The following is a 15,804-nucleotide window of genomic DNA, read 5'->3' on the forward strand; positions in this document are numbered from 1 at the left end:
AGAAGCAGTGTAACCTAGTGCTTAGGCTGGGAGCATGAAGAGGTAGAAGCAGTGTAATCCAGTGCATAGGCTGGGAGCATGAAGAGGTAGAATCAGTGTAATCCAGTGCATAGGCTGGGAGCATGAAGAGGTAGGAGCAGTGTAATCCAGTGCGTAAGCTGGGAACATGAAGAGGTAGAAGCAGTGTAATCCAGTGCATAGGCTGGGGACATGAAGAGGTAGGAACAGTGTAATCCAGTGCTTAGGCTGGGAGCATGAAGAGGTAGAAGCAGTGTAATCCAGAGCATAGGCTGGGGACATGAAGAGGTAGAAGCAGTGTAATCCAGAGTATAGACTGGGGACATGAAGAGGTAGAAACAGTATAATCCAGTGTATTGGCTGGGGACATGAAGAGGTAGAGCATTGCTGCTGTGGTGGAATCAGACGTGGAAGCCCGAGATCTGTTGTCACCGGATGTTCACTGGGGTCCCCATTTGTGGCCCAAGTAGTGGGGAGAGGGGTAGGTGAGAATGAGAAGGGACTCCTATATTGCCCACTGCTTGAGATCACCACTTTCAAATGTCAGGGAGCCCTTTGCTTGGTGATGTGCTTCTACGGGCTTGTGAATGTGGCTGGGAGACTGTCAAAAGGAGGAACACTTTAAATATATCCACATTAAACTAATCATTAGATAGATGATCTTCCTGGTCTATAGTTTGAGTTTTTGTTTTTGAAATGGAAGAAAGGACCATTGCTGAGGTGGATTTGGAGAAAGTGCCATTTTGCTGTCTTGGAATCTAGCGCATACTTGAGGAGTATTCTGATTTAGCTGTCAATGCAGCATATGTTACCTTGACCACAGTCCTCTTCCTTTAACACCTGGATAGAAGGATCCCTCTTCCCCTCTCTAGAAAGGCCATCAAGAGTTCTACAGTGCTGCAAAGGCCTTGTTTCAGGAAGATAGAAAGGCATCCTGCTCTTGCATTTATTTTATTTTTTTGTTTCTAAAGGTTTTAAACTTTAGCCAATAAATGTGATAGATTCTGGCTTGGTTTCCATTTAGAGTCGTTAATTCACTCCAGATGCTATTCCTGCACAGTGACTTGTGCCATTTTATTCTTTTCTGTGTGAATCAAGTTCAATAAAAGGTACCTGCTGTCCCCACCTCTGCTAGGGTAACTGGTCCCCAGATCGGCTTTTTAAGGCAAGCTTGGCAGGTCGGAGTGGAGGCGTGGGTGGGGCTGCTCTCCTGCCATTTGTTGACTGAACTCACGATAACTCCCAGGCAGCCTGGGAAGGTAGTCACAGCTCACATCATGCATTAGAGGAGCGTTGTCCTTTCACTGCTCAATCAAGGATTTCTGGCAAAACCAGGTGGTTCCTGAGTTGGAGTGTGCAGGTTATAAACTTGCATTCTGGTCTGAACTCTTAGAAGTTTATGGAAATTTTAGATCAGGGACATGTAAGTGAATGTGTGACTGCCCAAGGGCTAGCTCTGGTTTTTCAAGGATCTTTGGAGTTGGACTTGAGTAAGATGCACATACCTGGCGTCCTTTTGTATCTTATACTGAGCACCGCTGTTACCTTATTGAATTGAATTCTCTGGCCTTGGGCAAATAGGAATCAGCTATCATTCTGTTCTGATTTTAGATCATTGATAATGATGGAACCATGATGGAAATCAAAACAGATTAGGCTTGGATTCTATAAATCATTTCTTGAAATCATGTAAATGGGAATCACACATGTTTTTATCAAACATTGTTGTGATAGTAACAAACCATCACAAAATATAGATTAATAAACTTAAATCACTTAATAAACCAATCTAACTAACAATATAGTCCAGCAGAAATTTGCAGACTATTATATGACTAACTAGTATTTGAAATAAATTAGCAATAAGGTATGTACTGTCTTATATAAAGTTAATGTTGACTCTCTAAGCCACTGAATTTAAGACTTGCTCATCAGAACAGGGATAATATTATGACTTTTAAATTTAAAATATCTGAGTGGGTTAGGAGAGCAAACTCTGAAGTTCAAGATCCAAGTTCATGACAACCTACTTTTGGATGCTCAGTGGAGGGCTGTAAAATGGGAAGTACAGTAACTGCTTACCTGGGTTGTTGTAGATTATATCAGCAGCTGAGGGTGCACACCTTTCTCCAGACCTGACCTTAGATGTAAGACGGCATTTGAACTGGTCTAAATTGATATTGGTATTGTTTGTAGCATAATTTTCATATTAAGGGAAAAGCATATTATTTCTGTTTTACAAATGAGGAAACCGAGGCTCTAAGGGAGTAAAGAACCTGACCAGGCCCTCACAGTGGTGAGAGTCTGTGCTGGAAACCCAGCCTCCTACTTGCTTTTAACTGCAAGGAATCCCATGGAATGCCATTCAAGTAGGGGTCTCCCACAGGAAAGACTTCCCAGAAGTCAAGAGGAAGTGAGGTTCACTTTCTCCCTCCAATCAGATTAAAACATTACCTAAGTGTTGGTGCTTTGAATTTTACAGAACAATTCCTTAAAAAAAATTGATGTTTAAGCCTGGGGCATTGAATCAATTCTGCTCCAATCGAATACTTTGCCTTTCTTGCCCTTTCCTGCTTGGGGGCCAGACATGGTCGTAGCACTCCATTATCAGGATTTTACTATTTATCTAACCATATGGAATGAATTTGGAGTGACTAAGCTTTGGTGGCTTCCCTGGGGGTAGTGGTTGTGCTGTCCCTGCTTTGGGGAATTTGTGCTTTGGTCTTGAGGGGGAAGGTGTGGCTGCTCAGTGGACAGATGGATCTTTATCTTTGCTTACTGTTTTAATGAAAGATGCGTGGAGAAGATGGCTTCCAAATTTCTTTACAAATACTTCATGGTTTCATAAGAATATTTGAAAATGTCTTTTAGTTAACGCATTCAGAAAAGACAAATTCGAAGTGAAGAAGGCTGAAAAGGTCCTTCACTGGGTTCCCAGGGTGGACCCTGCGGTTATCACTGCTCACACACACTCATGGTACTATTTTCTCTTTTTTCTGTTTATATTTCTTCCACTTGTGCATTTTCCCACCCAAGTTAGCCATGCTATATGCATTATTTTTATTTACAAAACTACTTTAAAAGCCAACAGAGATATTGTGGCCACTTTCCCATGTCAGATACCTATATCTACATTTCCATGTGTATGTCTGTATCATTTAGGACTTGAATATATTCCCTGCAAACTCTCATAATTATTCAAACAGACATTAATATTAAACATATATCCAGGAGGAGGGCAAGGATATTTTCATTTTCTCTCTGATCTAGCTCCTATTCTTAAGGAGAATTGTAGAAAATACTTTTGCTCTTTTATCAAACTCTTTTGGTCTGCTCAGAGCTAGACATAATCTCTTGAGTTTGGAAAGAATGAGGTGTCCTCCATGCCCCTGAGGAGCCCCAATCAGAAGAATGCTGTAAACAAATAATTAATAAGCAGATGATGAAACTATCTATTTCTTCTAAGTCACTTTTAAATTGTGTAGACAGATGAGCTATATTTTCTTTTTCTATTTTTGTTGGTGTGATTATTGAATAGCACTTTGATTTTATCAATAAATTTACAAAGTTTAAAAAAATAACTAAAAGAGCTGTAGGATCCTTTGGTTCTTCTGTTTGTTATCTGGACCAAGAGGAGATATATGGACTAGAAGAAGCCAGTGGCCCCATGTTTCGGTGGAGAGAGAGCACTGTTTTCTCCCTAGTGGAAGGGCGGATCTTCTGGGTTGACATGCAGCTTGTTTCTGGAGGTGTCCATGCTCCTCATTGTTTGGTTTTAAGAGCACAGAAGAGGACCTCAGACTGGATTGGGACTTCAGTGCCACCTAGCCACTTAGGCTCTCCTGACAGTATGTCCGCCCTTTTCCAGTGCAGAGGACCAGCAGGGTGTGAGGGCAAGGCTGCCAACTTCTAACAGAGTGCTCTGAATTTCCACCCCCTTCTCTCCCGCTGGCTTTCCTGTCTGTGGTGCTGATGGCGCTGCTAGGTTGATGTAGAGAGCAATGTTGACATCCTTGATTGTCCTCTGACTGTAAGTCATCCACGTTTGCTTTGTTAGCCTAGATAAACGGGCCTGCTCTCCTGTTCTGCTCTGCCCTCCTTGCCTGTATGGTCCCCTTGTTAGCTTCTCTCCCCATGCTCCTGATTCCCCCAGCTTTCTGCAAATTTACTTTAATCTCTGTAGAATTTGTAGTTTGCTTTATGGTAGTTTAGCGCCTTCTCCACTTGGTGACAATTGCAATGGCAAAAATACTCCCCAGCAACCACACACACACACACAAAAGAGTATTTTGGTGTCTTCCTGAATATAAGCAGTATTTTCATATTCTGTGAAAGTTTCAAGGCTGGTTCTGACTAATTTCCCCTTAGTACCTGCTGGTCAATATTCATAAAGATAATCTGTGAACAGTCCTCTTCCCATTTGCTTCCTGTGTCTGTGATAAACGCCATGGCCAAAAGCATCTTGGCATAGAAAGGGTTCATTTCAGCTTACAAGTTATAGTCCATTGCTGAGGGAAGCCAGGGCAGGAACACAAGCAGGAACCATGGGGAAGTTCTTCTTACTGGCTTGCTCCCAAGCCCTTGATCAGCTGGTTTAAGCATCCCAGCCCCGACCATCTAGGGACAGCACTACCTTCATCAGTTAGCAATCAAGAGAAGGCCCCCACAGACACGTCCACAGGCGGGTCTGGTCAAAGCACTTACTCAGTTAAGGTTTCCTTTTCCTCGGTCTGTTCAGGTTGACAACCAAGATTAGCCATCACAAGTCCATATAAAAATCACCCCGAAATCCTCTATCCCAGTCCAAAAATGCCAAGTGCAAGGTACAGAAGAGAGGCTGAGCCTAGCCAAGTGAGTGTGAACTCCAAGGCATGGCATCTGTCTGGGTGTTAGTCCTTCCTGAATCCAGACTCAGTTCGATTGCATAGCTTCCTCCAAGTCTAAGTCTGAGCTCCTCATTCTCATTTCGCACAAATGAAGATGGACTGGCTCCTGGCAGACGTTAACTATTTGACTTTTTCTTTCTAGTTTTCGGTTGGTCTGCTTATTTAACAGTAGTTCCTTTATAAGTAAATTTGTAATGTTAAAAAAGGTAATGATAAGAGCTATGGAAGACACAGAGACAGTCTCAGAGGCAGAACCATTTCTGTCCTTTGGAGTGTTTGAGTTTTTAATTTTTTTCTAGAAAAAAAAAAACAGAAATAAAAAAAAAATCCTACTTTGCTTTTGGGCCTGGATTTTATAATCCAAGTGGAATGTACAAAAATTGATTTAAATTGGCTATTTCCTAAGAAATACTGCTGATATACAGTTAAGAAGCACACCCCACGATGAAGTCATTCCTACCTTATTGAAGTGAGTCTTTCTAATGGAAGCTTTGGTGGACATGTTTTTCTTTCACAGGAGATGGCTAATATTTTGGCTCAGAAGCAGCTGCGCTACATCATTTTAACAGTGAGTACCTGTGTGCCCAAGCCACTGTGCTGGGGAGAGATGACCTGGTGTTGGTGGGTTGTTCTGTGATTGTCCCTGGAGTGTATCAGGAGGGCCAGGCCAGGAGGGAGAGGGTGTTTTAGAATTGGCAAACGGTGCTCTGCCAGCCGCTGCCTTGGGTCACTGGAGGGCAGAGTCAGCCTGCTGGGGGAAATCAAGCAGAATATGCTCAGGGCATTGCATTTGCTGCAGGCATCTCAGCTCAGCTTTGCAGGAAAAGGAAACCTGCAATTCCTTGGCTCATTCACCCATATGAGCTTGTTCTGTTTTTGATGAGGAAGCTAGTTAGAAGTATGGAAGGCCCTGAAAGCAGCTCCTTAAACTTCAGTGGAAAAGAAGCTCACAGAGTTAACCTTGCCCATGTTTAGAGACGAACCAAACAGAAAGGGTTTTTACTACGTCCTTACCAGTTATTGGAAGGAAGCAAGCTTAATGTTTAACCAAACTACCAAGCAGCAACAGCCCAATCTGATGTTATCATTCTGGAGTTCAACAAGCTTAAACACACACACACACACACACACACACACACACACACACACACACACACATACACACACACACACACACACACTTGATGTTTTACCATTGTTCAAGGTACAGAGAAGAAAACAGATCAAAAGGCCACTGACACTATAAAGATAGCTTGTGACTTAAATTTCACCAAAAGAGTGGCATGTCCTACAAGAAGGGATGTGCCATACCATGGGAGGCCCACAAGAAGGAGGACCCAGGATACAGGAGGAAAATGTGTGCCAGAGCCTGCACTGTGGTTTCCTAGGGAAGGGATGCTTCAAGGAACACGTTCAGGTTCAGAAATGGCTAGCTGGGTGACTTCAGTGGGCTGTGGAGTTTATGGGCTGTGTCTAGGCTGAGGGGACCTGGCTCTGGCTGTTCAGGACACTGCAGGATAGCCACAGCCCTCCTTGTTTGCATAGGAAAGCTGTTCTCCTGTGTTCTCTCTGCAAATTGTCTGGGCCTGGGGCTTGGGTGAAGGTTCTTCAGGGTAAGGAAGGTCTCACATCTCAGAATCATGACAAGAGTCAGCTGTGTGGTTTGCATCTTTTCGTTACTCATTTTTAAAAATACAATTTGTCAACCGTGTCTCTAGCATGTCATCCGAGCACAGCGCGCCATCAACAACGAGATGGCCCACCAGTTATATGTTCTCCAAGTGCTGACCTTTAACCTTCTGGAAGACAGGATGATGACCAAGATGGACCCCCAGGACCAGGTGGGTGGCTGCTCCTCACTAGTGAAAACAATGGCTGACGGAGAAACGGTCATCAAATACCCGTCCCTGAGCTACCTTGAGATCAGGAGTTTCATGTGATTTTATAATTGTTTTACTGTCATCTCAGGCCTTGAGCATGTGGCTTTAAAGACTAGGTGACCCTAGGATCAGTGAGTAAAATGAATGGGTTATTCCATGAGGCTCTGTGCGAGCGCATATTCTTCCTTTATGACTGAGAGCTTGAGGGAGAGCCCTGGGTGCTTGACCATAATCCATTCAATGGAGTCAAGTTCCCAGACAACTGACGGGGCGTGGAAGGCCATGCGGGGCATCAGTTCTACAAGTGGGGAACAGTTTCCAGTCTCCAATAACTAAGACCATGGACAGAAAAGAAAGACCTCTTCCTTTTCCCTGGTGAACCCTCATTTCAAAAAGGGCTGACATTTTTGTTGGCTGGCTGTTTTCTCTAACTCCCCGCTACCTCTCTCACTGTGTATAGAACATTCTGTCTCCATCCAGAAGGCTTTGAGGGAGCTTCCCTGTAAGAGGGTGCAGTGAGAGGACACAGCTGGGGCCACCCCTCCCCCACACTCCCCCACCCCCTCCCGCTGTACACATTCTCAACTCAAACAGTGCTGCAGCTTTGGAAAGGAAAACATTCATTACTGGCACGTGAGGGCCTGATCTATTGCAGATGTGGACGGAGCTGCACGTGTGGAGCGTGTGACTCTGCAGCACTTCATTCATGGTGAGAGGCCATGTGATGAAGAGTGAGGGGGGGGGCTTGGATAGGTCAATAACCGTGCCTCGTGTTTTTACCAGGCTAAGCATAGTAATCCCAGGGAGACAAGTCAGTTATATTGTCTCTTGGAGAAAGGGAGATCAGTGCCTTTGAATATGGAGAGAGGAGATCAGTGCATCTGAATATGGAGAGAGGAGATCAGTGCATCTGAATATGGAGAGAGGAGATCAGTGCATCTGAATATGGAGAGAGGAGATCAGTGCCTCTGAATATGGAGAGAGGAGATCAGTGCCTCTGAATATGGAGAGAGGAGATCAGTGCATCTGAATATGGAGAGAGGAGATCAGTGCATCTGAATATGGAGAGAGGAGATCAGTGCATATTAATATGAAAACAACACTCTTTGTAAATAAACTCTTCCTCTTGTTTATTGGAAAAAGGCACATAGCATAACTGATCATTTTTACCAGTAACCACATTCACATTGTTGTGAATCTCCCTGCGTTCATCTCGAGGCCTCTTTTTATGGTGCCAAACTGCATTTCTGTGCCCATCCAGCCATACTTCTCCTCCCAGTGCCCCCCTCCCTTCTGGCTCCTTCTAAATCACTGCTCTGCCTTCTGTTCCTATTCACCGACTACTTTAGGAAGACCCGTTAAGTGGAAAAAAGGGACTTGCCGCTTTGTATCTAGTCTATTCTACTATAAACTTTTTATTATAGTTTTTCATCTTTTAGATTATAATATAATTAATTACATTATTTCCCCCTCCCACTCCTCCCTCCATCCCCTCCTATGTACCCACTTCCCTTGTTCTCCAATCATGGCTTCTGTTTCTTCAGTTCTTGTTACGTATGTGTGTGTGTATTTCTAAATACATAAATACAACCTGCTCCATCCACATAATGTTACTTGTTTGTGTGTGTGATTCAGGGCTGTCCATTTGGGATTAGATAACCAATTGGTGTGCTCTTCCCTGGGGAAGACTATTCCTCCCACTCTCAGTGTTCTTCAGTTACCCGTGGTTATTTGTCTGGGGTTGAGGCCTCCTGAGCGCTCCCCTCCACATTAGCACGTCTATTGGTGTGTTTGTTTGGGTGTTCTTTGGGCAGCCCTGTTGGTGATACTTCCTGGTGGTAGCTTCCCTGACATTTCTAGGAGACACAGTCTTCCAGCCTATTTGTAAGGTTCTTCCGTATGCTAATGCATTAGAAATTGGCTCCTATCTGAGGCTGTGCAACATCCCACTGTATACTCACCCCTGGAAGGACACATGACATTGTTTCTGTCTTTGGGTTCTCCCTTTTATTTTTATGGCGTGCTAGTTTCCATGAAGTCAGGCCTTGGTGGAATGAGCGACCCCTTGTAGCTCAGATGCTGCTCGAGAACCTTGTGTGCCTCTTAATTTGTTTGAAACAGAACATTACTCACGGATTCTCCAAGTCAGCCTCCTCCAATCCCAGCCCTCCCATTGTATTTGGGGCTTTTGTGTAGGACCACCCTAGATAATATTTATCAGCACTCCAAATGACTTGGCCGAAGGATAACTGTAGATTAATGCCAAGCCTGAGCAGCCCAGAGAGGAGTCTGCAGAGCTCCAACTTAGGACATGGCTTTTCTCTCTTCTGCTTCGCCTGGATGCAGTGATTCATTTAGACTCTGGGGAAAGTGGGAGTCTTATGTCACATCACACAGTGAAAGCAGCTTTCTCTTTTTTCTTCCCTCTCTGACTCCTTCAGGCTCAAAGAGACATCATATTTGAACTTCGAAGAATTGCTTTTGATGCGGAGTCTGAACCTAATAACAGCAGTGGCAGCATGGAGAAGCGCAAGTCCATGTACACGCGGGATTATAAGAAACTTGGCTTCATTGTGAGTACTCTGTCTCCAATAAGCTCTCTCCTCCCACCCTCCCCATCTGACCTCAGTCACATCGAGCGTGTGGTCCTCTTGTGCTTTACAGAATAGTTTCCACAGTTCCAGATGTTTAGCTGGTTTAAATAGGATCACATGAAAAGCTCTTCTGGCTGCAGAGAAATGGAATAAGTTACACAAGTGTGACTAATACTTCGCTTGTTTATCCAGTTCTGATGAAGTGTAACCGAGAGGAGTTAGCCCGGAATGCATGGAGCCTTCGTGAGCCTCCTGCATAAGATGCTGTGGTTCTCCCGAGTTGAATGAATGATGACAGTTCTAGGATGCATCTTATTATTGGGCTGGTGATTGGATTACTCACACATACTGATTCCATCAAAGATTTCTATCTAAAGAAAGCTGGAAGTCTCCTGGAACTGAGTCATGATGAGATTTATATATAGTTTTTTTTTTTCAAGTGTTATTTTGCTACAAATGTTAATGGATTGTTTACACACACACACACACACACACACACACACACACACACACACACACACACATTACAATTCAGAACACAACGTGTCTTGAATCTAACCTACTGTTATGGTTGTGGCCTGTAATCTACTCTAACACAAATGTCACCAGTTTGGGAGTGGCCTTTAGTTAACTTGATTAATTCTGCGATTGTAAAATTAGGTTTCCATTTTAAACTCCATCATTAATTACACAAATAAGATTTTGGCTTTAGTGGTTAGAAATCAGTAGGCAGTGGTTTTTATTTCAGAAAGTCTTTCCTGGAAAAAAATCTCAACTAGTTTTTGCTTGTGCCAAATTGCTTTCAATAAGCATCCAGTGGGTCAAAGTAACCATTTTTCAACCTTTTATAATGTTTCTTAAAAAACAAACAAACAAACAAACAAACTCCAAGCTACTGGTTGTATAGCAGGAATCTTTCCAAATAAGAATATTTAATGGTAACATATTCAACTTTACAGCTTACTTAAAAATGTTTCTGGTCGTGTTTATTCCACCATCTCATATCTTTAGTCCTGATGGTTCCTCTGATACTTTAGATGAAGTGAATTGGCGGGTGAGACGTCTCTGCGTCTTGGGATCTATGGATGTTACCTCCTTCACCTTTGTGTGGCCCTGTCCCAAGGACACAGCTCAGTTAAGGTGACAGCATCCACCTCCACTGCCTTCCAAGTTTCCTTCTGTGTGGGGAGAGTAAGGCATGTCTATTTTACTTGGAAGCAGTGTGGGATCATCTGGTCTTTTTTTACCCACAAATCATCACAGTTGCCACATGGAACTCATCCCAGCACTGATTTTTCTTGAATCATGTACCAATTATCAACTAAGCGCTCGTTTTGTGTACTGTTTATCTGGCAAGGTCTCGGTGGACCTAGAATGCAGCAAGGAGGCCAGAGGAGAGAAAAAAGCCTCGGATGCTGGGTTTCTCTGAGAGTGAAGTCAGGGTGGGTGGATGGGGGCATGAAGAGTCACCCTTGGTGTTTTCGGCCTGTGTATCTATATCATGAGCCAAGAGATGAGTGATTTTTCCTCAGTGTTGTGTTATCTGTCTCAGCATTATTGGTAAATCCTTATCCACTTCCGTTTTCAGGTGTAGGTGGCTCTTGGCCTCTGTCTTGTGAGTGTTCTTTTCCCTAAGTCTGTGATGGGCAAGGATGGAGCTTTTTCACCCAAAGTCATTTGATGTGATTCTGAGGACTCTCAACTTTATGCAGCCCTTTCCCTGAAGACTCAAAAAGTTATTTTAGGGGGAAAATACTTTCAACTAAAGAATAGCCCAAAGGGAATGCTGTTTCCCTTGACTGTTTTACCCCATGATTCTTTAATTTTCATTTTAAAAAAACATCCCTAGAAGTATCTCCCCAAGCTCAGGCCATGGTCTTGCATCAGAGGGTTGAGAAATTGGAAAGACTGTTGAGTAATGATTTATGCTGAAAATGAGCCAAGAATCTTGACAAGCTGATGCTTCACTGTAGAACACCCGGCCTGGCAGAATCAAGCCTGGGTGCCGATTCACAGGCTCATTCTGCCACCTAGCGGCCGCTCTGTGGAAGCGCTGCAGGCTGGTTGACAACTTTCCCCACCCACCATGGTCTCAGCAGACCTGTGTTGAATTCTTTCTGTGCTTCCAAAAGAAAGACCATCCTACTGGTCAAAACTCTGAACTTGAAAGAACAGGCTTTCTTTGATCTTTGGATGATATTTGTATCTCTTTGAATAAAAGTTGGATATATAAGAGAAATTTAACTTCTTGTTTTGTTTCTCCCAAATAGCTAGCCCAGGAAGCAGGAAGTTGATAGATTCTTAAGAGTCCACACAGGCCAGATTTGAGCTTCTGTTTTCCTGCTTCTGAGCCATGGGCTCTGATGCCTGCCTTTTAACATGTATGTAATGAGCTCCCTCGGCTGTGACCTGGGCAGCAGCTTTTGGTTTCAAGGTTACTGAAGGCTCCTACAAGACGGCCCACTGAGCAGACAGGGAGCTTAGCTGTGTCAGACCGTCTTCGTTTTGGGAAGCGCCATCTCTTGGAAACCACAGGCACAGGCAGTGTTTGGAGTTTTCCCAGTGTATTTAATCAGGGTTCACTACAGAACCGATAGGCTGTGTGTGTGTGTGTGTGTGTGTATGTGTGCATTAAGTAAGCTTTAAAATAGTCACTACAGCAAATCATACCGGAGAAGCTGAGAACCTGGTAGTTTACTTGGTTCTTAAGGCTGGTGCCTCAGCACGCGGACTAGTCATACTGCAGTTGCCTCTCACTGAGGGGAGATTGCCAGTATAGTTGTCTGGTCTATACTGCGAGGTGCCCAGTAGTCCCAGCCTGCCACCAGAAGACTGACAATTCCCTGGAAAGCCCCCTGGTCCCTAATCCGTCATGAAAGCCCTTGAAAGCACTGGTTCTGCTGCCAGCCAAGGTGGCCACAGAGAAGTACCTGGGCAAGTCAGCTCAGCTGCAGAGGGACTTTTTTTTTTTTAATGAATGACAGTTTGATGGAGGAGGTAGATAGATTTCACACTCCTTAGCCCAGCATCCCAAAAGAACAGGGCTTCCTAATAAGACAGTTTTAGAATATGCGTCTATTTTAAGACAGGGTCTCACTATATAGTCCCAAATTTCAGAATCTTGATGTAAAGTTACTGTGTGGCTTGTTAACAACAGAGAAAAACAGATCCCTTTACAATGGAGCCGCTTGATCCTTTAAGATGGTGATGAGTCCTAGTGTCAAAGGGCCAGGTCCCCGTGGGAGATGCTGCCAGGGGAGCTGGATGCTGACATCCTTACTGAAATGGAGGGGCCAAGAGGCCATCTGTGGAATGAGCCACCAGGGCATGAACAGCACCTCACTGCCTGTAAGGACTGTGGGGGCCAGTTTCAATGCTTGGTGACAATTGTAGTCCTGGCCAGGCTTGTCAGAGTTTCCTCCTGACTTGACTTTGAATGTGTGGATTTGTAAATTGAGAATTTGCTGTGATCAGTCCTTGAGGCAAGCATTAACAGCTGCCGCAGGCCTTTCTTTCCATTTCCTTCTCAGGCAGGGCAGATAATTGATTAAACTTTTTTTTGGTGCCTCCCCATCTCCCCATTTCATTACCTCAACTGAGAATAAACTAAACTTTAAAAAGAATCTGGCTTTCAACCATTGTAATTTGCTTTACTGTGAGAAATTTTAGAGATTTCCTTTAACTTTTTCATAGTCATCCTTAAAAAAGAAAAGAAGACAGAAAATGTCATTAGTGGGCTGGGGAGATGGCTCAGAGGTTAAGAGCACTGGCTGCTCTTCCAGAGGTCCTGAGTTCAATTCCCAGTACCTCCATGGTGACTCACAACCATTTATAATAGGACCTGATGTCCTCTTCTGGCTTGCAGGCATACATCAGAGCACTCATATATATTCAAAAAAAAAGAAAAGATAATCAGTGATATGCAGTATACTTTCTCAGAGTTAATATTCATGTTCAGGTATTCAGGAGACTGTCTTCTTGAGTGACAGCAGGTAATTATGCGGCTACACAGATATGATTATACATAATTACAAGTGCACTGCTTCCTGTCATCTCGACCCGTCTTCCTGAGAGTGGAGGGCAGGGAATGAAGTGAACTGGCTTTATTTGTATGGCCCTCCCTTGGCTTCCCAGTCCCCACAATGCAGAAGGCTGCAGCATTGTTTTTAAAATGCATTTAGATGTAACTGTTATGAGAATGCCACATTGAGATTAAACGTGGCATTTGGATTCAGGTTGTTCCTTTCTCACTCTCCCTTTTAGACTGAGTGCTAATGCAAATCAGTTCCCCTTTCTCTCTCTCTGTTAAGTCTTCAAATGAGATATTTGAAGCTCAGTGCTAGAGCATTTGATCAGCATATTTAAAGGCCTTGGGCTCAGTTTCCCTGAGCTGCTAATTAGAAAATGCATAAATAAAAATAAGGGAGGTATAATAACTGTCTCTATCAATAAATTGTGTATACTAAATTATCAGATACCCCCACGGGAACAGTCTGTGAATCGAGATGGTTTTATTATGAGGTTATGAAAGTGACTGCTGCTGTCATTGAAATGGCGCCCAGTGACCCACGACATGGTGACATGCAGTGATGGGAAGATGTGAAAACTGTGAAAACTGTCCTGGGCTTGGGGAGGGAGTGCGCTGTGCACTTGGTAAGTGGCCGATCTTTTTGCACATCCATTGTTGGCATTGTATAGAAAGGAAAGGAGTAGAGATGGCTTTGGGAGTGAGGCAAAGATTATAAAGATGTTTAAATTCAAAAAGGGTTGGAAAGGCAGTCAGTCCTCATTTTTAGGCATGGATTACAAGGCAGTTGGCTACGTGCTGGATGAAACAAATGAGCCACCAGTATTCAACAGGATGTGGCACCAGCCTCACTTTCATGGTGTTCGTCTCCCGTTTACAGGAAGGAGTTTATGGAAAGCACAGTGCGGAATGAGCTTTGTTGGAAATGGAACCACTTTCCCACTGGAACAGTGTGAACAATAGGGTGGTATTATTAGAATTCTGGAGGCCCCTGGGTACTCCCCAAGGAAATCCTGGCTAATATTTGTAAGGATACACGCTCTACCTAGTTCTTCCTACCCAGAGAACCCATGGGGGATGCAGACAAAGGGATTTTCAGAAACGTAGTATGTGGTTCCTATGTTTCTTTTATTTCCTTTTATTCTCTTTTCTTGTTTTAGACAGAGTCTCACTTTGTAGCCTTGGCTGGCTTGAAACTTGCTGTGTAGACCAGGGTAACCTTGAACTCATAGAGAGCCACTCATCTTTGCCTCTGGAGTGCTGGGATTGAAGGCCTGCAACACCATGCCCAGCTTTGTGTACGGTTCTTGTAAACTCATAAGCAGATACTGTGTGGGCCTGGTTCTTGGGGAACAGGTCTTAGCTCTCTCAGCCTCCTGATGCTTCACCCTGGTGATGCACCCTCTTTCCCATCTGGCATGCTGCAGGCTCCAGTTCTAATCATTTCTAGGTCCAATCTTGTTTCAAATTGAGGCAACGTGGACTTAACCCACGTGCATGAATTTGAGTGGCTAGAGAAGGGGAGGTCTGGCAAGGCTTAGGAGAGGGGGAAAAACATGATCAAAACTATTATATCAAAACAAAACAAATCACCATCGCCACCACTACCAAAAATCCCCAGCTAGTTTAGTCACTAGGAAAGCCAGAGAAGAAACAGCCAGCAGGTGGTGCAAAACCACAGCCATCAGCTTCCAGCCACCCTGCCAGCTCTGGCTGATAACATGCTGGTGCATTGTTCGAGAGCTTGCAGAGTTAGCAGGTAGAGGACGAAGTTAGGGGCCTCCGAGTCACCAAGCTTGTGCTGATGCCCTGGGAGGGACTAGAAGCCTTCTCAGATGTCTCACTGTGCAATGGAGCTGGCCTGCTGCTCCTGGGAGATGAGTTTTATCAGTGTCTTCGTTTCTGGAGTCTCATTTTCAGTCATTTCTCTTCTGCTGCTATCAAAGTTTCTAAGTGTGGCATGCATAGCACATCTAGTTTTATTTTGTTTTCCTGCCTTATCTTGGAAATGCTGCAGAGTGTACTTGAAACGGAGAATCCAAATCAATATTGACTAAACAACACTCATAATATATTTTGAGGTATTAAGACACCAAGCCATCGAGAGGTCAGGGGTGGTAGATGGAGTCAAAGGGAACCAGCGTGCTGGGAAGCTGAGCAGTGGTCTGGGAAGCTTGGTCTGACTCTGACGGCATCTCTCGTCTAAGCACTACCTTTTGACAATCACATTTCAACGTTTTCCTTTAAGCTCTATGGGCCGGGGTTCATTCTGTGGTCTTTCTTGATTGGCTTTGGTCAGATCACAAAGAATGTGGCTTACCCTGGCTTTATGTCTAGTTTCATGTGCAGAGACCACAGTTGTCCAAAAGCTGTAGTTGATAAAGCAGCAGAAGAAAGTG

The 15,804-nt window shown here is 44.0% G+C and overlaps 1 protein-coding gene across 1 annotated transcript in view; it reads left to right on the forward strand.

The window, feature by feature from the left end:
* Nucleotides 1-15,804, forward strand: part of Elmo1 (engulfment and cell motility 1) — a 434,336-nt gene that overhangs the window by 100,348 nt on the left and 318,184 nt on the right. The window contains 4 exon segments of the mRNA XM_028855855.2: nt 4,004-4,048; nt 5,422-5,472; nt 6,623-6,745; nt 9,226-9,357. Coding sequence (XP_028711688.1) covers nt 4,004-4,048; nt 5,422-5,472; nt 6,623-6,745; nt 9,226-9,357 — 351 coding nt within the window.

Source organism: Peromyscus leucopus, chromosome 5 (genome assembly GCF_004664715.2).
Source record: "Peromyscus leucopus breed LL Stock chromosome 5, UCI_PerLeu_2.1, whole genome shotgun sequence".
NCBI lineage: Eukaryota > Metazoa > Chordata > Mammalia > Rodentia > Cricetidae > Peromyscus > Peromyscus leucopus.